Source organism: Rattus rattus, chromosome X (assembly GCF_011064425.1).
Source record: "Rattus rattus isolate New Zealand chromosome X, Rrattus_CSIRO_v1, whole genome shotgun sequence".
Taxonomy (NCBI): domain Eukaryota; kingdom Metazoa; phylum Chordata; class Mammalia; order Rodentia; family Muridae; genus Rattus; species Rattus rattus.
In genome coordinates this window covers 69,317,580-69,341,325 of record NC_046172.1, presented here as the reverse complement: position 1 = coordinate 69,341,325, position 23,746 = coordinate 69,317,580, and the positions used below count along the sequence as shown (strand labels likewise).

The 23,746-nt window shown below is 37.7% G+C and overlaps 1 protein-coding gene across 1 annotated transcript in view; it reads left to right on the top strand.

Moving 5' to 3' along the window:
- Positions 1 to 3,930: 3,930 nt before the first annotated feature.
- The window catches only part of Znf711 (zinc finger protein 711), a 32,116-nt gene continuing 12,300 nt past the window's right edge, over positions 3,931 to 23,746 (top strand). Inside the window, exons 1-4 of the mRNA XM_032889769.1 lie at positions 3,931 to 4,982; positions 5,852 to 6,105; positions 6,459 to 6,563; positions 18,592 to 19,134. Coding sequence (XP_032745660.1) covers positions 6,485 to 6,563; positions 18,592 to 19,134 — 622 coding nt within the window. The 5' untranslated portion in view covers positions 3,931 to 4,982; positions 5,852 to 6,105; positions 6,459 to 6,484. The remainder of the gene's footprint in view (positions 4,983 to 5,851; positions 6,106 to 6,458; positions 6,564 to 18,591; positions 19,135 to 23,746) is intronic.

Sequence of the window (23,746 nt, the reverse complement as noted above, 5' to 3'; positions counted from 1 at the left end):
TTAGATCTTGACTCAACTTAGAAAATTCTGTATTTAATATGTTTCCATCATTCACACCTATTATGTTTGGGAGCTTTTGTGTACTTTTGGCATGAACATATTAGTCTTTGAAAGTTTCCTCTTTATTATAACACAGTGACAAAAGCCTCTTCTTATTCATTTCCTATCTGAAACCTGGAGTTAGCTATTTTCCCCAAGGTTTCCTGGTACCATTTGTGGAGGATAGGTTTTAACTTTTATGTATAATTTATAGCTTTCATTCTAAATTATTTTGCAGAAAAGTGGTATTATTTAGTGTTGATTTAGGTTTATTCTAATGTCAGTTAAACATGAGCAAAACTGGAGCAATATAGAAATGCATTCTTTGGGTTTTGTGTATATGCAATTCAGAAAACAAACAGAAAAATCTATTGAACAGCATTAATTTAATATCACATTATATTTTTGTGAGACTAAATTGTAGCTCATACATGAACATGACTGCAGTGGCATATTGGATGTGGCTTGCCCTATTGTGTGTATGAGATGACTCACTCCCACCCATCACTCTAAGCACCACGATATTTTATTATGCACATCACACTGGGTAGTACCATATAATTTACAAATGAATTCTGACTCTTGTTTCAAATCATCCCAGAACAATTAAAACAGTATTATCTAGTGTCAACATGTTTGTAAATAGAAATATAAATGGGAATGTTGACAGTGCATGACAGTATTTATTTGTAAAGTGTTCTAGGTGACCCAGAATTTGCTTATGTTCATTCATTTTGTATTATTCTGTGGGAGTTGCCTAGGTTACAGTGAAAGAAAGAAGAGAAATACAGTTCATACATAAGATTCAGTTTAAAGGGACTATAACTGATGACAAACTGTGACTGCAGAATCATTTAAGAAGAAAAGAGACAGAAATATTTGATTTCTAAATGTACCGTAGCAATTCACTATTAGTTGGCTGAGGTTATTGAAGAAATCAGTGGGAGTGAATTGGACAATCTACAAAGCAAAGCACACTATAAATTATAGAATTTATAGAACCTGATTTTATTATGAGTTCTAATTATATTATTGGAGCTAGTATGAAACTGTAGAGGCACTAAACTATCAACATATAAGCAACATTTAACAATTTTGAAAACATCACATACACAAAAAACTCTGCTTCATTCTTTTTTCTCCCATATAGTAGTCACTTTCCTCCTTTAAATGAGTATCTTTTATGTTTTGATTTGATTATATTTTTATTTTATTAAAATATGAAAGAGTAACAAATCAGAAAATCATTACAATGATCTCACTTGGTGAGAGCATCAAGTTAAGAATAGAGTGTGGAGACTCAATTCTGTATGTTTCTTCTGCCTTGAAATTTTGGGATGTCATAACTAAACAGACACAAAAGGATTGCTTAGCATAGTGTTATAGTAATGCAAAGGAGATGGGACATGAATTGGAACAAAGGATGATTTTAGAAATGGGGAAAGTCTGATGAGTTCTACAGATGTTAAGGAGGTAGAATTCTCGTGACGGTTCGATTGGCCAGATGCTTAAGGAAAGAAGAGTAAAGACAGATTTGAAGTTTTTCAAAATTATTTATCAGAGTGCTGCCATTCACAAGGTGATACACACACACACACACACACACACACACACACACACACACGCACGCACGCACACGCACACACACACACAAACACCACAAAACCACACTTTCTTTCCAAGTTTCTTCCAAGTATTCAGTTGGAATTTTCACAGGAAAAGACCATTAAGCAGTATTTGGCAAAGTATGAAATACAGAAAAGTGCCATTACATACACTCATAAAAATACCTTTCTTCATCTAGGAAAGAAAAATAGAAGTGTAAAGACAGCTAAATGGATGAGCAATCCATGGCCCATAAATCAAATCTGGACGTGGACAAGTATCATTTTCTTCTTCCTCCTCTTCCTCCTTTCCCTCCTCATCCTCCTCCCTCATAGTCAGATAGTACTTAAGAGTGTCATATCTTTCTAAACATCTTCTAAAAACTCTATAGGTATATAGTTCTAGATAACTGGATAAATGATCAACATTATCTAGAACAAAAAACTTTTGTTTTTAAATTATTTACTCAACGATTACAAGTTACCCTTCCTTATTCCTGTTTGTGCTATAGAGTGTTCTAGAGTGAGTGATCATGTAATAAGGCTTAATTCTCAGAATATAAGACAAGTTAAAATTACAACCTACTTCATACTTCCTTTTCTGTCACGTTTCATCATTTTTTTTTTGCACATCCTTAAATTTTCCATCTTTCTACTTTATGCAGACAGAAGCTAAACGTGTCTTATTCTGGAATTATTCAGTGGTCACTTCATTTAGTTCCCCTGCCTACCGTTTTATTTTGCGTTTTTAAAAACTTTGTGTGTCAAACTAGCTCCATTATAAAAGTAATGAAGGGGTGAATGGAGGCAACCCGCAAATCACATCGGTGTAATCGGTGGACTGGCAATGACTCTGTGGTCTACAGGGTAGGCTGTGTACGCGACACACAGAGCAGTAGAGAGTAGAGTTTTAAATGACAGAGAGAGAATATGTAGAGAGAGAGAGAGAGTTTTAAATAACATTTAATAGCTACTAGAGGTTCAGCGAGTGGTCATTTCGCTTTTCCCTCTTTTCATCCCGTTTGGGAAACCTGGAAAACAAAATCTTCCCACGGAAACTCCTCAGGGACGTCCCAAGATCGGAGCTTGCGCACTCGGACTCCACCGGCGGTGCAGCCTTCGCTGCGAGTCCGCGGGGTCTCCTTGCACGAACCCAGCGCGGGCTCCACGGTCGGCGTGGCGCGCGTGCGCGAGTCCCCTTTGGCCCCTACCCTGCAGCAAGGGTGGCGTGAGCGTATGCAGCCTCAGCATGTGGGCGCTATAAAGCAGGACAGACGGCGCGCCTCTCAGACCTGCCAAGTAGCTCGTGATTGGCTCGAGCTGCGGAACCTCGGAATCCCGAACGCCAGGACCTTCCAGGTCCGCGGCTGCCGCCCCCCGCGGCAGTTGAGAGCGCGGCCTCCGACTGACTGGAGGCGGGGAAGGCGGTGGTGGCTGCAGCCCCGGGGCGGCGGTGACAGGTAAGGAGACTCCTGAGGAGAAACTCGGGAGCGGCGGCTCTGCCACGCTCAGCGTGTCTCGGTGAGGGGAGAGGCTCCCACCCAGCGTCTCGGGGAGGGCGAAGGGAACAATGGAAGTGGCGTCTAGTCCCCGAGCTTCACCTCTGCCTCGGGAGCCCCGGCTTCCTTCTCCTCCGCCACCAGAGGCCAGGGAAAGGTTGGGAAGTGAGGGTCTCCTCCCCAGTCAGCCCTCTCCTCCCCTAGCTTGGAGCCCCAGGGGGAAGCTAGAGCCGTCGTTGTGGCCGTCGGTGGTTTAGGGTGACAGGAAAATGGCGGAAAACAAAACGGTGGAGAGTGCGGCGTCCCCTTGGCATTTTCTCTCGGCGACCCCCCACCCCCCACCCTCTCCATGTTCCACTCGTCCGCGCCCCACGTCGTTGCAGCCGCTCGCGGCGGGCGGCGATTGACGAGGGCCTTCGGCACGCCCGAGGGCGCAGGCTCCGCCGCTCAAGTGGCCAGGGCCGGGCGTAGGAGGGAGCAGGGCTCTGGAGCCGTCAGAGCCGGGTTGTGTGGGGGGTGCCGTGTGCGGCAACAGTCGCTTCAGTCTTATCACCACCATTTTGCTTGGTGGCCGGCTCCCCTGTACAGCGGGGCTGCCGGAGCGAGGGGCGGTGAGCCGGCTGGGCGGCACGGGGCGGGGGCAGTGCCGGCGACCGCTGCGCCGCTGGGGAGCGGGAGGGCGCCGCGGGGGACGCCTCCTAGGCTGGGTCTCAGCGCTCCGCTGCGAACGCTCGCCGGCTCGCTCGCCGGCTCGCTCGCTGGCTCTCTTGTTCTTGTTCGCTGGAACATCAGTCCGCTGGGCGACAGCGGAGAGGGCACGTGTGTGCGTTCTGCTGGAAATGATTGAAACTTGGCACGGTCGTGGGAAAGGGAGACTTCTGCGGGAAGAGTGCAGCGTCCAAAGCTGCAATATTGCTACTTGCCAGGGCTCCTTTGTCTATCTCCGCAAATACTACTTTCCCATTCTCTTGCCCAGCCGCCTTACCATCATTTCTCTTCTATCCCTCGCCCTGTTGACAGCACGGAGAAGCTCGCTCCCCAACAAGCTGTGTAGAGGAGACACAAGAGAGTAAAATTTGATTTTTGTGTTTTCTGCTTCCCGTGCATTGATAGAAGGGTGTTTACTTGAAGTGTACTTGCTTGGTTTATCTCGGTTCGATAAGAGTCTGTGGTACTCTTGAGAAGGCTGAGACGCTTAGCTATCTATTGGTTATTAAATACCATACTGCTGTTCCCTTACGTTATTATTGATCTTATTGAAACTTGCTGTATGTGAAAAAGTATTCCACTTTATTTCTTTGCTATTTGAACAAGTGTGGTACTTCCCTTAATACTTGTCTTGCCTTGTATGTTGTAATCTTTACACTTCATTGAGTGCTAGGGCAGATTTTTCTGTGTGGATTTGGCCAAGATAAACCTTGCTCTTAGTTGTTCTTTACTTTCCAAAATAAGGTGTTTTATAAAAACCCAATTTAAAGAAGATTTTAGCTTAGCCAAGCAATTGAAGGCTAAATGTAATATTTTTTTATATAGTAGTACTTATTTTGGGGGATGTCTGGTGGCACCCCTTTGGTTGCTTTTTAGATAAACACAGATTTGAGCATGTGAGCTTTTTGAAATCTCACCTTACAAGTTGAAGAGTAAAGAAAAACATTCTTAAGCTGTATAAGAGATTTGGTTAAAAAATGTCTTGAAGTATCTAATTTCCATTTCCATAATAGGTAAAGACCGTTTTCCCAAGGAAAATGCATAGTTTTGAAGGAAAAAAATAAGAAATTTTGCAAAATTTACTTTAGAATCCATAAGAAAACCTACAGTTTCTTCAGCCCACTTGTAAAAGGTGATTAACAAATTGTTCTTTTCTTCAGTAATTACATAAAAAGTTAAACCACAGAATGGCATTTATAATTGTTGCATTAGTTATCTGATAAAGAATGCAAATGATACAATTTTAGTCCACATAGTATAGTTTTAAGTCTCAAAAATAAATAATTGTGGTATTTTTATTTAAATATAAGGATATACAATTTAATTAATGTGAACTTCATTGGCCTTTTGTCCTCATCTTGGATGACTGCAAGTCAGAAAGCATACTAATTTGAAAGAAAAGCAAAATACAGCTAAGAAGTCTCTTCCAATAATTTTGCTCTCACACAGTTTGCCTAATTATTTTGATACTTAGACATAATTATCCACTGATAATAGCATATTCTCTGTGTCCAAAGTATACAGCTCAAATATTTAATAAAGAGAACTCCAAATTCTTCTGCCTGTTCGGTGGCTGTTGCTTTACAGCAGCAAGGGGAAAAGCATAGCATGCCCTAGTATTTAAGAACTTATTTTGTGTCTCCTTGGTCTAAAATTTTCATTAAGGACATACCTTTGTGTGGTATGGGTCAATATAACAAACACCTCTGAGTAACAGTAAGACAAATACCTCTACAAAGACACACTTTTTTATTGTTTGATTAGAATCTTTTGTTGCTAGGGTAATGCACATCAGATATGCAAGTATAAGTAATATATTGAGTGACAACCTCTGGCTTTCTCTTGCATATCACTTGCTTGGTTGCCATATTATAAGAATGAAACAGGTTCAGCTATTTAAAAATTTCCACAAGAATAGCATTATTTTATTAACATTACTGAAATATCAGTGTACAATTCTAAATATTTGTATATGATTGATCTTATCTTTACCATATTTAGGAAGCAGTCATGTTTCATGCGTCCTCAAAACCGTGAGACAAGAGAATGTAGTAGAGTGAGGCCAGAAGTCCTTACTGGTTCAAAGAACTCCGGGGAAACTTGTGATAGAACATTTTGCATTATAAGTAGAACCCCAGGAACCAGAGGTGAATGCAATATCTGCAGAGCTCCGCTGCAGGGCTGATCTGGTTCTGGAAGAAATGGATGAGAGCTACTGGATGAAATTCACTAATACTAGACACCTGAGTCCTCTAGTAATGTATAAATATCACAACTATTAATCTGTTGTCATCTTTTTATTTATTAAGTATAATTTAACTGGACCTCAGTCTTGCAGTTTTGTTCTTTTGCTGGTTTTTAAGTCATATTCCTATGGCTCTTTACCATAACTGTGCCTCATTTTCTGTTACCTTGGCTTTACTTCCACCTGCCCCTTTTACATACGGTTCTCACGTAAAGCATCTGAGCAGTTTTGAATTTTTGCTTTTCTTTTGTAATGTGCTTTGCATACCTGGTTGAAAGGCATATTTTCTATTGTATTTTTTCTCAAAACAACTAACTTGAAATAAATGCATTTAAACTCCCTTTCAACCCATTTATTTTACAGGTCCTTGTGAATGAGCTTTGCTAAGGATGGATTCAGGTGGTGGAAGTCTTGGATTGCACACTTCAGATGCTAGAATGGCTCATACTATGATTATGCAGGATTTTGGTAAAGCATTTTCTTTGTCGTACTTAATTATTGTAAAGTAAGAACATATTAAAAATAAACTAAGGAATTATGATTACAATTAGTTTCTTAACTTGGAAAATAAAATTGTACAGCATTTTTTAAAGGTATAGATAAACAACCTATTTAAGGTTAAATACTTTGTGAGAAGGTTGAAATAAAGACTTTGATTATAAAAGTGGTGTTTTAGTAGAAATGAAAAACTATGCATACGTGCTAAATTGTATCATGTGATTAGTATACATTAGTTTACAGATGTGAAAATGTTAAAACATATTAAATTTACATTGGTCACAGTGCTCTAAAGGAAATGCTTCTGTCAATACAAAAAATTAAGATGATTATAGAAATAAAAGTACATCATATACTTGGCAGTCATGTTCAGATATCATTTCCTCAAGGTTATTAGCAATAGAATACATTTCTTTTTAAAAAAACTTGTGTGTGTGTGTGTGTGTGTGAGTGTGTGTGTGTCTGTCTGTCTGTCTGTTTGTCTGTCTGTCTGTCTGTGTTACATGTGAGTAGGTACCCAGATAGTCAATAAGCAGGCATTGAATCTACTGGTGCTAGACATGTGGATTGCTGTGAGATATCTGCATGGGTGCTTAGAACTGAACTCAGGTCCTCTAAAAGCAAGTGCTCTTAAGGATTGAGCAATTTCTCTAGCCCACCTTTTCCCCTAATTAAAGATTCCTTACCTTTATGTCCATTTTTAGTAGCCTTAAGAGAGTAATCATTTTTTGATGAATATACTAAGACTACATTAATAGTTTAAAAAAAAAACCCTAAATTTTGGGAAGCTTAGTCTGAGTTTTAGAGGAGATAGAAGTATCCAAATTAACAGAGGCAGGGATGGGATATTAAGAATTGAAGATGAGACAGGAATAAATGAAAATAGAAATAATAAATTGGTGTAAGAACGACACATAGCTTGATGTGGAGTTGATGACACTGAAATCATTGATGAGGGACTAGAACTAGTAATACTTTGCTCAAGTAAGAAAATGCTGCTACTACTCTCAGCATCCTATAATGTGCCATTTGCTGCACTATTAAGGTTCACAGTAACAAGAATTAGAAGAATTGTATTCTAGTCTTGACAGTGATGTTATTGGCTGAATTACTAATCAACTTTTATAATGAGGCTAAGCTAGTAAGGTCCTCTTCTATGATTATTTGACATTTGTCACAATAATACAGTTGGGTACCTCTAAGGTTGAATTTAGTAAAGATTGAGATGATTTTTAAGGTGATATATGAAGGAGTTATGGGTTTATTCTCCTAAAAGATGAGTGGGTTTTGTTGTTTATGAATGATTAAGAAATGATTTGGGTGGGTAAAAGAAGTACAGGATTGTGATAATTAATCTTTGTTGGTGACATGACAGGTCTGAGAGGATTTTTAGAGGTTATCAAAGCACATGCTTGCATATATCTGTTGGTGTGTTTTTACAGAGGATTGAGTGGGACGAAAGACCTAGCTTACATATGAGCATCACCATCCAAAAACAAGGGACCTTAGGACATGTGATAAAATAGGAAGAATAGGGAATGCCTGATACCACAGGCATAATTTCCTTCTGCTTCCTTTTCTCCATGAGGTTAACTGCTTTGCCCTACTAAATGCTCCCTGCCATGGCATTCAGCCTCTCACTTTAGGCACATAGCAATGGAAACGGGCTGAAATCTTGGAAACTATGAGCTAAAATGAATCCTTGAAATTCTTCTATCATGTTTAAATCACTTTAATGAAAAAGGGTGGCAGAAAGAATTACAGGATTGAGACATTTTTTTTTTTGTTCTTAAAATTGTGGGCTGGAGAGTTGATAGGGTTTAGAATGCTGGAACCAGTTAAGTTTCAACTTAGGTTTTAGAATAGACAGATACTTGAATTTTAATATAGTAAATGTTTTTATTTTAAATGTCAAATTTATGACCTTAATGTATTAAGATTTTCCTTTATGCAATATTTTATTTCCTTTTAGTTGCTTAGGAAATAGGAACTATATATTGAAATATGTATGTTTGTATGTATGTATGTATACATACACACATATTTCTTTTAATTGAGATATGTAATTCGGTTGTTCTCTCCTCTTAAAGTTTATTTTATTTAAGATTATTTTGAGGTAGTTATTTTAATTTACTTTGTGTGTGTGCGTGCGTGTGCGTGCGTGCGTGTGTGTGTGTGTGTGTGTGTGTGTGTGTGTGTGTGTGCCACATTTATGCTGATACATGTGAAAGCCAGAAAAGGGGGTGTCAGATCCCTTGGAGCTGAAGTTACAGGCAGAAAAAAGCCACCTAAAGTAGATGCTGTAACTGAACTCAGGTCCTGTGAAAGAGCAGCAGGCATTCTTAACCACTGAGCCATCTCTCCAGATTCTAATTTAAAGTTTATAATTACATATTTTGGTACAATTAAAGAATTATGCAGTCTAATTTTAGAAGAACATTTCTTATCCTAGAACTTATAATTTCAAAAATAATATATATGAAATAAAGTCTCATATATACCCATCCATTCTTTTTCAACCAATCCTTAACAACCAGTAATTCAACTTATAGATTCACCTATTCCAAAAACTTCCTATAAATACAATCATGTAATATATGGTCTTTCATGCACAGATTCTTTTACTTTAACACATTTTTCTGTGCTTATAGATACTCATAGTTTTGTTTCCTGCCCCGTTGGTAGATATTTGGGTTGTTGAAATACTTCAGTGCTTTAGATCAATTTTGTATTTGACTTGAAGCTTTCTATTTTAGGCATGTGTCAGTATGCCAAAGCATACTTGAAACCATAAGATAAACATCAGAGCTTCGGGGTCATTTTCATATATTTATATGTATGTGGCTATATAGTGTATTATGTAGCTATGTAATATCTATAAATATATAATATATTATGGAAAATTCATTTTGTATATTCCATGTTGTTTAAGGAAGGAGTTAAGAAGATGGGAAATGTTGAGAACTACTTCTAATTTTGTTTAGCATTATCATAGTTTTTTGAAGTCTTCTTTTAAAGTGAATTAATAGAGTAAATAAATTTATTTATGCCAGCAAATAGTCTAGAGGTACTGTTTTGTTGTGGTTGTTGTTGTTATATGCCTACTCATGATTGAACTTAGGTATGTTTTTGAAATGATAAACTCTTTTAGGATCCATTTTGTGATTTCTTAAATTGAGGTATGTAAATCAGTGCAGATTGAAGTTTTATAATGTGGTAAGGTTGTTTTCCTTAATTATAGTGAAATCACGAATTGCTAATATGAGCAAAGTTTGCTCACGGATTTGGTTTGTGATGCTGCTTTTCTAAAATATGCTAGGTTTCCATCTGTCCCTAGGAAATAGATTTTTAAATCTTTGAAGTTATATAATATAGAAATTTGTATAGACAGCCATGCACATAGAGTGTGTCATAAGGTCTCCAAATTCTGTAAGGTTTTCAATTGATACTATGGGATTAATATATAGAAAATTAAAAGACCTTATTTAGAGGTTATTAGATTAATTTCTTTTGAAGGATGGTTGGGATTTAAAATAATACTATGTCTTACATAATATTGTTGCTGATATTTGAGTATAGTGTATTGTACTTACAGTCAGTGGCATTGAGTTTTATACTTGTTTTGAGATTTTAGTGTCACAAAAGGTCAATGTTGCTTTGAAACTTAAACTGGAAAATGGCCTTAGACATTGGTCCAAGAAAACAGTGTTAAGAAAGAAATTTTTTTGCTATCACTCTAGTGGAGTGCCAGATAACCTTTGAACAAATAATTTTCATAAAATGGAAAATACTTGCAGTCTGGATTTACTGTTAATTACTATGTTTATCTCATTGGTTCACATTTGAAAGATGATAATTATTTGTAATGTTTTAAACTAATAAGATAAATGCTTTAGGCCATTAGGTGCTGCTTAATAAATTTTAAAATAATATTTAAATTAGTTTTATATGCTAGGATTTAAAAATTCTTCTCAAAATATTACTATAATAATGCTCTATTTGCTTAACTTTATAAGTCTCTCTTTTAAAACTTATCTAGGGTAAGAAATGAAAGTTTATGCTCCTAGGTGAGTAGAAGAAGAAGGAAAAAAACCATACAACTCTGAGTCAAAGAATGAATACAGCTAACTTCTCTAAAATACAGTTTCTGGGGGCTAGTGAGATGGTTTAGCAGGTGAAGTACTTGCCTAATTCAATTCCTATAATTCACGTAAAGGTTAAAGGAGACAAACTCCAAAAAAGTTCTCCTTGGGGTTCTCCTCCAATTTTATATACACAACAATAATGGATACGTTTTTAAAGGAAAATATGTCTTCTTCATATATAAAATAACGCTCATTTTTTTAAGTATTAAATGAGATTATATGGATATGTATATTTGCTCCCTCACACACATAGGCTAAGGTTGCTTAATCATTATTAGTGCATAATAAATATTACTCATGTATCTGAATAAATAACATTTTAAAGGAATTATCGCTCATATATAGCTGAATTTGTTTTGGAATCTAATAAAGTGTAACAGATTAAGTGATATGGACTTTTTTGGGGGCTAATTGACAATACTCTGCTGTACTCATTAGTTCTTGGTGTAGGTTCTTTAAGATGATTTGGTTCAGATTTAAGAAATATATTTAGGGTAAAAAGGAATATTTATGGCTCATTTTGGCTTAGGTTTGATTGATTTTGACCTACTCTAGGATAGGTGAACATGGAATAATTTCTTTTATTTTCTTAGAATCAGCTGAACCAGGTTAATCTGAGCATAAGTCAACACTAGCATTATTCTATTCTTCCTTCTTTCCCCACTACTTAATCAGAAATCAGACCAATCCCAACAATATCCTGAAATAACTGTGATTTCCTGAATATCAAACCATTGATTTGGGAAAATATTTTATGAAGTAATAAACTTCGCAAATGCATATAGAGGATACCATTATTAGGAATTTAATATGTTTAATATTTAATTTTTCTTTATTAAAAGCCATCATATTTCAGTCTGGATAAATGCAAGATTTGAAACCCTACTCTGTGCTTATCTCTAAAGTTTCTGGAGTACTAAATGACAGAGAAATTTTTTAAAAATTATGTTTAAGGGTTTGGGGATCTAGCTCAGTGGTAGAGTGCTTGCCTAGCAAGCGCCAGGCCCTGGGTTTGGTCCTCAGCTCTGGAACTAAAAAAAAAAAAAGGTGAAAAATAAAATTATGTTTAATCATTTTTCACAGTCATTATCCCCCTCCTGTTCTGCCCTCTGATAATTCCTCATCCCATTCCTCCTCCCTTGTCTCCAAAAGGACACCCCACCCACCCTGCCCCATCCCCCCCTTCCAGGCCTTCCCACTCCCTGGGGCTTTAAGTTTCTTGAGGGTTAGGTACCCCTTCTCTTACTGAGTCCAGACCCAGCAGTCCTCTGCTCTATATGTGTCCAGACCTTGGAGTAGCTCCTGTATGCTGCCTAGTTGGTAGCTCAGTGTCTGAGAGATCTTTGGCGTCCAGGTTAGTTGAGACTGCTGGTCTTCCAATGGGGATCCTCCTCCTCCTCCATAACTTCTTCCAGCCTTTCCCTAATTCATCCACAGGGGTCAGCAGCTTCTGTTCATTGTTTGGGTGCACATATCTGCATCTGACTCTTTCAGCTGCTTGTTGGGTCTTCGGAGGGCAGTCGTGATAGGCCCCTTTTTCTGAGCACACCATAGCCTCAGTAATAGTGTCAGGCCTTGGGGCCTCCCCTTGATCTGTATCCAGATTTGGGGTTGTTCACTGGGCCTCCTTTTCCTCAGGGAAAAGTTCTTTTATTCAGGAACAATTCTGGGTCAGAGGTTTTGACTGTGGGATGGCAACGCCATCTGTCTTTCTTCTAGAGATAGACTCTACAAGTTCTCTCTCCCTGTTGTTGGGCATTTCATCTAAGGTCCCCCCCTTTGAGTTCTGAGAGTTTCTCACCTCCCAGGTTTCTGGTATATTCTAGAGGGCACCCCCACCACCACTCCTACCTCCTGAGGTTGCCTGTTCCCATTCTTTCTGCTGGCCCTTAGGGTTAGAGTTTCACTCCTGTCCTATGCCCAATACCTGATCATGTTCCCCTTTTCCCCCTCACTCTCTCCTCTCCCCCAGACCCCTCCCTCCTCTGTCCCCCATGCATATTTTCTTTGTCTATCAGTTTTGTAGGGTTATATTTAAGTCTTTACTTTTATTATTTCTGACTTCCCTTTCCTCCCTCTAAACCCTTTCCTACATCATTCCTTGCTCTCTTTCAAATTCATACCTTTTTTATTGATGTATATTCCTAATATTTTTCATGTATGTATATTTCTAAATATAGCTTGCTAAGTCTCTGTAATATTACTTGTATATATATTTTCAGGGCTGACTGTTTGGCACTGGGTAAGCAATTGATGTGCTCTTCTTTGAGAGAAAGACTATTTCTCTCCCAGTCTGTGAATATTCCTTAGTTTGCCTATAGTCCCTTGTGTAGGGGTAAGGCCTTGTGTCTATTTTGCCATGTCTCTCGTTATGTTCTTTTGATGTAATTTAGGATTTCAGTAAAAATTTAAGAATGTTGAAAAAGATTTAGAATAGCTGAAAGGGAGGTTGGGTGTGTTGGCATGTGCCTGTAATTTCAGAACCCCTGAGGCAAAGTCAGGTCAATCATGAATTCAAGGTCAACCTTGACTACATAGCCAGTTTAAAGCCAGCCTGAACTGCATGAAGCCCTGTCTCAAAAGTCAGTACAATGATAATGATGATCCCAGGATCTCGGTTGAAAAATCGGCCTTTTTCATCCTTAGCCTTTTATCATTGACACTATAAGCTGCTTTTAACTTCCTGATGAACTGGTTATAAATAGCATTGCAAATCTTGATAGCACTATCTTTACATTCTTTCAGATAGTACTTTATCTGAAAGTGATCATTAGGTCAAAAAGACTATGTACTGGGTCATTTCATGTAGATAATTCATTTTAAGTAGATCTACAAACTCAATTCATTTACTGTACCACCTCAGGGTGGCAGAATTTAAAATTCTTCAATAAGGGAATTTATACTTTTACAGTATTTACAAAGCAGGTGGGACTTGGTGCTTACTATGCTTCTTAAGAGAAAAATTAACCTTTCATGCCTCTTTCAAACTTACTAATGTTATCAAGCTAAATTGTATAATGCGAGTAAATCAGGTGTTGAAAGGTTCTAAAGTTAAGTGATATAGCAATTCTTTTAAGTTAAAGAACTTATGGGACTTCTGTAGTTATATAATCTTCTAATTTGTCATATAATGTATTAACTTACAACAATATCCTGTTGCTTCTATTTTTTTTTCAAAAATTATAGTCATAGAAAGTGGGAAAAATTAGTATTCATTTCCCCAATGCTAGTATTCTCTATTTAACATTATTAGTACAATACTAAACCCAGAATATTAAAGTTTAGATAACTCCTGTTCTTTAAAACTATATACCTCATTCATTTTCCATCATTTGGACATATATTTGTGTGTGAATTTTAATTTTTTTTATATCTTGTTTTTTAAAATTATTTTATTTATTTACATTCCAGCCATTGTCTCCCCTCACAGTTCCTCATCACATTCCTCCTCCCTCTTACCTCCAACAGGTAGTTTCTCCCTCTCCACTCCCCACCAGATTTCCCCTTTTCCTGGGGCCTCAAGTCTCTCTAGGACTAGGTTCATCTTCCACTGAGGCCAGACCAGGCAGTCTTCTGCTACATATGTGCCAGGGGCCTCAGACTGGCCCATGTATGCTCCTGGTTGGTGGCTGAGCCTCTGGGAGCTCCCTGGGGTCTGGGTTGGTAGAGACTGCTGGTCTTCCTATGGGGTTACTCACTCCTTTAGCTTCTTCAATCCTTCCCCTAATTCAACCACAGGGGTCACTGACTTCAATTCAATTGTTGGGTTTAAGTCTACTTGTGTCTCAGTCAGAACTGGTAGGGCCTCTCAGAGGACAGCCTTGCTATGCTTCTGTCTGTAAACACAACACAGCATAGTAATAGTGTCAGGCCTTGGTGCACCCCCTCCCCACTCCATGAAATGGAGCTGGTCACTGGATCGCCTTCAGTCTCTTCTCCATTTTTGTCTGTGTAGTTCTTTTAGACAGGAACAATTCTGGGCCAGAAATTTTGACTGTAGGTTAATAACCCTATCCTTCCACTTGAGGCCCTGTCTCTGTACTGGAGGTGGACTCTTGGAGTTCCCTCATCCCACTGCTGGGGATTTTGGCTAAGGTCACCTCTACTGAGTCCTGAGAGTCTCTCACCTCCCAAGTCTCTGGTACTTTGTAGAGGATTTCCCACTTCCCACCCCCTGGGCTGCATATTTCCATTCATCCTCCTGCTTCTCTGAGCTTCTCTCATGCCTCCCCCTACCTGATCTTTCCTTTTCCCTTCTATCCCTCCCACTCAGGTCCCTACCTCCTTTAATTATTTTGTTCCCCCTTCTAAGTAGGATTGAAGCAAACTCTTAGATATTCTGTACATTTTGGCTAAAATCCAATTATCAGTGAGTGAATACCATGCATGTCCTTTTGGGTCTGGGTTATCTCACTCAGTATTATATTTTCTGGTTCCATCCATTTGCCTGCAAAATTCATCATGTCCTTGTTTTTAATAACCGAATACTATTCCATTGTGTAATGGAACCACATTTTCTGTAGCCATTCTTCCTTTGAGGGACCTGTGGGTTGTTTTCAGCTTCTGCCTATTACAAATAAGGCTTCTATGGACACAGCAGAACATGTGTCCTTGTGGTGTGGTAGAGCATCTTTTGGGTATATGCCCAGGAATGATATAGCTGGGTGTTCAGGTAGATCTACTTCCAATTATCTGAGGAAACTCCAGATTGATTTCCGGAGTGGTTGTACCAGTTTGCAATCCCATCAACAATGGAGGAGTGTTCCTCTTTCTCCACATCCTCACTAGCATGTGTACTGTTACTGGAGTTTTTGATCTTAGCCATTCTGATGGGTGTAAGGTAGAATCTCAGGGTTGTTTTGATTTGCATATCTAATGACTAAGGACTTTGAACACTTAAGTATTTCTCAGCCATTGGAGATTTTTCTATTGTGAATTTTCTGATTAGCTCTGTACTCCACTTTTTAAATTGGGTTATTTGGGTTTTGGAGGTTAACTTTTTGAGTTTTTTTTTCTCCATCTTTATTAACTTGGGTATTTCTTATTTACATTTCAATTGTTATTTCCTTTCCCGGTTTCCGGGCCAACATCCCACTAACCCCTCCCCGTCTCCTCTACGTATGTTCCCCTCCCCATCCTCTCCTAATTACCACCTCTCCCCAACAATCACATTCACTGGGGGGTTCACTCTTGGCAGGACCAAGGGCTTCCCCTTCCACTGGTGCTCTTACTAGGCTATTCATTGCTACGTATGCAGTTGGAGTCCAGGGTCAGTCCATGTATAGTCTTTGGGTAATGGCTTAGTCCCTGGAAGCTCTGGTTGGTTGTCACTGTTGTTCATATGGAGTCTCAAGCCCCTTCAAGCTCTTCCAGTTCTTTCTCTGATTCCTTCAACGGGGGGTCCCGTTCTCAGTTCAGTGGTCTGCTGCTGGCATTCGCCTATGTATGTGCCGTAATCTGACTGTGTCTCTCAGGAGAGATCTACATCTGGTTTCTGTTGGCCTGCACTTCTTTGCTTCATCCATCTTATCTAGTTTGGTGGCTGTATATGTATGGGCCACATGTGTGGCACTCTGAATGGGTGTTCCTTCTGTGTCTGTTTTAATCTTTGCCTCTCTATTCCCCTGCTAAGGTATTCTTGTTCCCCTTTTAAAGAAGGAGTGAAGCTTATTCACATTTTGATCATCTGTCTTGAGTTTCATGTGTTCTGTGCATCTAGGGTAATTCTAACATTTGGGCTAATAGCTACTTATCAATGAATGCATACCATGTGTGTTTTTCTGTGATTGGGTTACCTCACTCAGGATGATATTTTCCAGTTCCATCCATTTGCCTATGAATTTCATAAAGTCATTGTTTTTGATAGTGGAGATAATAGTCCTCTATTGGATGCAGGGTTAGTGAAGATTTTTTCCAATCCATAGGTTGTCCTATTGCCTGTTTTTTTTTGCCTTGCAGAAGCTTTTCAGTTTCATGAGGTCCCATTTATCAATTGTTGATCTTAGAACTTGAGCCATTCCTGCTTTGTTCAGGAAATTTCCCCCTGTGCCAGTGACGTGGAGATTCTTTCCCACTTTCTCTTCTGTTAGATTCACACTGTATCTGGTTTTATGTTGAGGTCCTTGATCCACTTGGACTTGAGCTTTGTGCAAGATAATAAATATGCAACTATTTTCATTCTTTTACATAGACTGATAATTAGACCAGCATGATTTTTGTTGAAGATGCTTTCTTTTTTCCACTCTGTGTTTTTGTTGTCTTCATCAAAAATCAACTGTCCATAGGTAAATGGGTTTATGTTTGGGTCTTTATTCTATTTCATTGATCCAGCTGTCTGCCTCTGTACTTACATCATGTGGTCTTTATCACCATTGCTCTGTAGTACAGCTTGAGGTCAGGGATTTCAATTCCCCTAGAAGATCTTTTATGGTTGAAAATCAGTTTGGCTATCCTGGACTTTTTGTTTTTCCATATAAAATTTTCCATGTCTGTGAAGAATTGTGTTGGAATTGTGATGGGGATTGCATTGAATCTGTAAATTGCTTTTGGTAAGATGGCCATTTATTTGTGTCTCAATTTTAATTTTTTGTTTGTATCTTACTCTTTTATATCATTTCACATATGTATTACTTTCATTCTGACTATTGTTACCTCTTACTTCCTACCACCCCTGTTCACTCTTCCTCGAAACAAATTTCTTACATTCATGTCTTTTTATTGCACAATATGACCCACCAAGATTATCCAGAGCCATCTGTGTGATGGGGTTTAGAGCTATCGTTTATAGTCTGGTAAGCTGAGGAAAGGTTAAATAACTAAAATTGTAACTTCCTTCTCCCATATTCTATACCTAGCTGATAGTTCAGAAGTAGAGGATAGATCCCCAAGTGCTGTTCTCCCTTCTTTGATTGTTGACATAGCTGGTCTTGTGTGTTCCAATACAGGTTATGAGAGTTAAGGATTACAGTAGTCTAATTAATGTTTTTGCAACAGTTCACCTTAGCTTTGGATCTTACATACAACTAAATCTCCAGCCACCTCCTTTTTAATGTTTCCCTGGCATTTGAAGTGGTGATTTGAGTAAATTTTTTAGGGATAGGTAGACCAACACCTGTCATTTATTTTCTTCATTTTAAGTAGCAGGTCCAACTCAGGATAAGTTTCCAGAGAATTTTTTTTTTCTGGTTGTTGGTTGTATCAGCATCTTACTTACATTCATTACCAAGTAATAAATTCTGTGGAAAATATGTGGCATTGTCGATTTAACCAAACTTGTATCTGCTGATGGACTGATATTTGGATAATGTTTATTTTCTACTATTATGAATAACAGCTATTATGAACTATTGTGAATATTTAAGTGTAGTTTTTGTGTAAACATATTTTACATTTGCTGGGAAGAAATGCCCTATTTGCAATAGTTGGTTTATATAGAAAATGAATGTTTAGTTTTGTCAGAAACTGTCAAACACTATTTTTCTGAATGGCTGTTAACATTTTGCATTTACCCAAATATATACGAGGCATATTTTCTCTATCTTTACAAGCTTGGGTTTTATTTTAGTTATTTTAATTAGAGTGTAGTGATTTCTCATTTTGACATTTTTGCTTTTAAAGGAAAAATTTCTTTTAATATCTTTTTAGATTTTTTCGGCCTTTTTAGACTGACCTCTAGCCCAATTCCAAATTAGTGATGATTTTTTTTTTAGTACAGTTATCAACAGTGCTTTTAAATTCTTAATCAAGATATCTAGTACGTATTTAAACTATTTTATGCAAGTAGATATTAATTAAATATACTATTATATTAATAAAATAACTTTACCTTTTTTGAATAATTGTTTGTATTGTAGTGGCTGGAATGGCTGGTACTGCACATATCGATGGAGACCATATTGTAGTTTCAGTTCCTGAAGCTGTATTAGTTTCTGATGTTGTCACAGATGATGGGATAACTCTCGATCATGGCCTGGCAGCTGAAGTTGTCCATGGGCCTGATATTATTACAGAGACTGATGTAGTAACAGAAGGGGTGATTGTTCCTGAAGCTGTACTTGAAGCTGATGTTGCCATTGAAGAAGATTTGGAGGAAGATGATGGAGATCATATCTTGACTTCTGAGCTTATTACAGAAACCGTTAGGGTACCTGAACAGGTTTTTGTGGCTGATATTGTTTCTGGTCCTGATGGACATTTGGAACATGTGGTCCAAGATTGTGTTTCAGGTGTTGACTCTCCCACAATGGTATCAGAAGAAGTTCTTGTAACTAATTCAGATACAGAAACTGTGATTCAAGCAGCTGGTGGTGTTCCTGGTTCTACTGTTACCATAAAAACCGAAGATGATGATGATGATGATGTCAAGAGCACTTCTGAAGACTACTTAATGATATCTTGTAAGTGAAACACAAAATCAATTGCTTGAGATATTAATTTCAATAATATGGAAAGGTGTTTCAGAATCAAAGATAGATTTAATAGAAATGATAGAAAAAATCTTTTTGAAAGTAATTTCAAAGTTGTGGTGTTGAGATGCTTTTTGAGTTTATCTATATTTTTAATATACTCTCAAATTGCACACCAGAGTAAAGTGGAAGTCAGTGTCTTAGAATCGAAGTTTGTATTTGACAGGCTCAACAGAAACATTAACTGATACAAAATTTTAATGATTAATTATGTATATTTTAGAATTAATAGAAAATTATGTTATCTTGCTTTTTAAAAACATAGTGGGTTTTGATATTGTCAATAAGCATTTACATAAGAACTTAAGCAGGTGTGTAGATAAAGGTCATATGAATGTTTAAAATGTTTCAGTTAAACCATAAACTTAGTGTTCTACCATTCTTTCCAGATTTATGTTCTACTTTGATTGATTATGTGTAGTATATGCAAAACTATTTGATGCATTTACTGTAGACTGCTCTGAGGTCTTACAGCATTCCATTTGAAAGAATGAAGTAGAAATATTTTACTATCATTTTGGGTGATAGATTTGCCAGACAATCTATCAAAGATAATCAAAACCTCATGCTTTGATGTTTGTAAAAGGAGGGAGTACTGGTAGAGCACTTGCCTTGAATGCCACTGCCTACACACACGTGAATGCACATAGGCTTGTGCAAAAAGAGTGGATATGTTCTTCATAAATTTTGAAGGAATCATGCTACAAATAGAAAACATTAGATGAAGGATTTTAACATTCCAAAAGATAGCCTTTTTCCTTTTAAAAATAAAAATAAAATACCGGGAAGGGAATCACCATGTAGAAAGTCTCTATGTGTGCCTGTGTACTTGTAAAATGACTATGATTTATTCGTGTTAGTGATTTTGAAAACTAAAAGCACAAACTAGATTTGTCCTATTGGCTATGTCCTTTGTTTTACAGAAGCTTTTCAGTTTTGTGAGATTCTGTTATCAATTCTTGATCTTAGAGCCTGAGCCATTGGTGATCTGTTCAGGAAATGCCCCTACCTCCACATTGCCAAAGAATTCAAGGCTCTTTCCAACTTTCTCTTCTAGTAGATCCAGTGTATTTGGTTTTATGTTGAGGTCCTTGATCCACTTCGTATTGAGCATTGTGCAAGGTGACAAATATGGATCTATTTTCATTTTTTTTTTTCGGAGCTGGGGACCGAACCCAGGGCCTTGCGCTTCCTAGGTAAGCGCTCTACCACTGAGCTAAATCCCCAGCCCCTATTTTCATTTTTGTATATACTGACTACCAGGTATACCAACACCATTTATTGAGGATGCTTTCTTTTCTCCATTGTATATTTTTGGCTTCTTTGTCAAAAGTCAAATATCCATAAGTATTTCTGGGTCTTCAATTCTATTCCATTAATATTTTTTGAGGCAGAGTTCCACATAGTGCAAGCTGGCCTTAAAGTTGTCAGGTATCCAAGATTACCCTTGAACTTTTTTTTTCCATTTTTATTAAATTGGGTATTTCTTATTTATATTTCAAATGTTATTCCCTTTCCGGTTTCCAGGCCAAAAACACCCTAACCCCTGCCCCTCCCTTTCTATATGGGTGTTCCCCTCTCCATCCTCCCCCCATTACTGCCCTCCCCCTAAGAATCCTGTTCACTGGGGCTCCAGCCCTGGCAGGACCAAGGGCTTCCCCTTCCACTGGTGCTCTTACTAGGCTATTCATTGCAGTTGGAGCCCAGGGTCAGTCCATGTATAGTCTTTGGGTAGTGGCTCAGTCCCTGGAAGCTTTGGTTGGTTGGCATTGTTGTTCATATGGGGTCTCAAGCCCCTTCAAGCTCTTCCAGTCCTTTCTCTGATTCCTTCAACGGGGGTCCCGTTCTCAGTTCAGTGATTTGCTGCTGGCATTCGCCTATGTATTTGCCATATTCTGGCTGTGTCTCTCAGGAGAGATGTACATCCGGTTCCTGTCAGCCTGCACTTCTTTGCTTCATCCATCTTATCTAGTTTTGATGGCAGAGGAATGGATACAGAAAATGTGATACATCTACACAATGGAATACTACTCAGCTATCCAAAAACAATGACTTTATAAAATTCATAGGCAAATGGATGGAACTGGAAAATACCATCCTGAGTCAGGTAACCCAATCACAGAAAAACATACATGGTATGTACTCACTGATAAGTGGATTATTAGCCCAAATGTTCGAATTACCCTAGATGCACAGAACAACACATGAAAGTCAAGAAGGATGACCAAAATGTGGATGCTTCACTCCTTCTTTAAAAGGGGAACAAGAATACCCTTGGGAGGGAATAGGGAGGCAAAGTTTGGAACAGAGGCTGAAGGAACAGCCATTTAGAGCCTGCCCCACATGTGGAACTCTTGCTTGTGTGTCTGGAGCATTAAGATTGTAGGTATATGCTATCAAGCCCAGCCTGGAAATACTTTGCCAGTAAATATTTACATTTTCTTTAAGAGAATGTGGTATACTACTTAAAGTGATAGAGAGAGTATAAATATGCTGAAAGTATATTATATATGTATATAGAAATGTTTTGAAATATATTACTTTTTAAAATTAGTATGTACTAATAAAATTATATAAGTTGTATATACAAATAAACAAAAACTAAGTACTTATATTATTCATGAACATTTGATTTTCATACCTATACCCTCAAGTGTAGGGATTCTAGGTATGTGCTTCTAAATCCAGTTGAGAAAACTTTTTTTCAGAAAAAAAATTGCTGATAAAATCATAGAAAACATCTAAGATCTGACTACTCAGAATTTCCCCAAATTTTGACTGTTTTTAATAGTTATACTTACATTTGAACCAAACTAGTTACTCTTAATATTTTTTCTCTCCTTTTAAATCTTCATTATATTACCTTTTGGTGTCCAGTGGCCATCAAGTCTTTCAAGAATTATAGAACAAATTGCCATGAAAAACTCCATTTTAAACCAAGATGTCCTTTTAGTTTTTGGCCCCAAAGCATAGACTTTCCAAAATATTTAAATGAAGTTGAAGACTTTATTAGATTTTAATTTTGTTAGGGTACTTTTAGATCTTGTATTTTAGGCTTTAGAGTTAGAGAATTGTTTTTCTCTGCATCTGAATTCAATCCATTTTCAAGCTAAAGCTTATACCTTCTTTATCCGACCACATGGCTAGCATTGTTCACTTGTGTTATGTATCTTTGAAATTAATATACAGTAACTATCTTTGTCTAACGTTTCAGTTGAATTTTTTTAAAATCTAATATATTTAAGACATGTCTGGGTGATTGTTTTATTTGAGAAAAGCCACTGGTGTTGCTGTAAAATTATAAAAAATGTGTCTTTACCCCACTCAGGTCTGGCACCTCAGTGCCCAAGATATCTGGTAGACATCCTAATCTTAGTCAGCAAAGCCTCTCACCCACTTTGCTCCATCCCATATCACACAGCTGATGGCCTCTCTTTGAGCCTGGCAACAATCACTCTACCCATCCATTTTCCAAGGCAGGCTGCCACCATGCCAGAAATAAACATCTCAATTCCGGGCAGCCCAGTGTCTCCACCACCACAAACTCTCTTACACTTAAATTGCCACATGAAAGAACACACAACATAATAAACCTCTAATCCAATTGATAAGATATAATTTCCCACCTAAACATACAAAGCCCTGTACACTTCCATCCTTTAAGAATATTCATACCAACCCTTAAATACAGAGTCGAATCTTGACATCAGCCTCCATGTTCTCTCTGCAGCTTCCTCTCTAGTTCCTTCCATTCCAGAATCCTCCTCTTCCCTCAAAATTTTTTCCCGCCCATCCTTCCTTCTCGTCCAATGACAGGCCTCATTCTATCTTGTACCTGCCTTCAGTTGTATGACATCATCCTACACACTGGAATGAGGAATCTTCTTTATGATGATCCACTATAATGTAACTAAGACTTTTTAATTTTGAAAGTGAATTCATATGGGAAAATACCATTTAAACCTCACACATTTTAATAATAAAAGAAAAATGTTGACATCTTTGCATCATTAAAAATATAACTAGTTTACCAAGATAGAACTTATATACTGCAAAATTCACTCATCTAAAGATTTAAATTGTTTGTTCATATATCAACAATTGAATTGTCACCACTTCAAACAATTTAAAAGGTTTTAATTATGCCAAAATTAAATCTGATGAGCTTTTAAAGTTACTCCCTACTCTATTTATTCTCAGGCAACAGTAAATCTGGTATATAAATTTTGCCTGTTTTATTTATATATTTCACATGAATGGAATCGTGTAATATGTGACCATTCCTTTCTGTCTTCTTAGTGTTTCTCAAAGATCCTATAGTATTGGTAATGTGTGACACTGATGTTATTACTAAATGAATTCTCTTATACATGTATACTAATTTTGTTCACCCATTTATCAGTTGACGTATATACTATTATGGCTTCTACTTCTTAACTAGCGTGAATAAGGATGATAGGAAAAATGTGTACAAGTTTTCCTGGGGGTAAATATTTTGACTTCTTTTGGCTGTGTACCTGATCATGCTGTATCGTTGAAATTT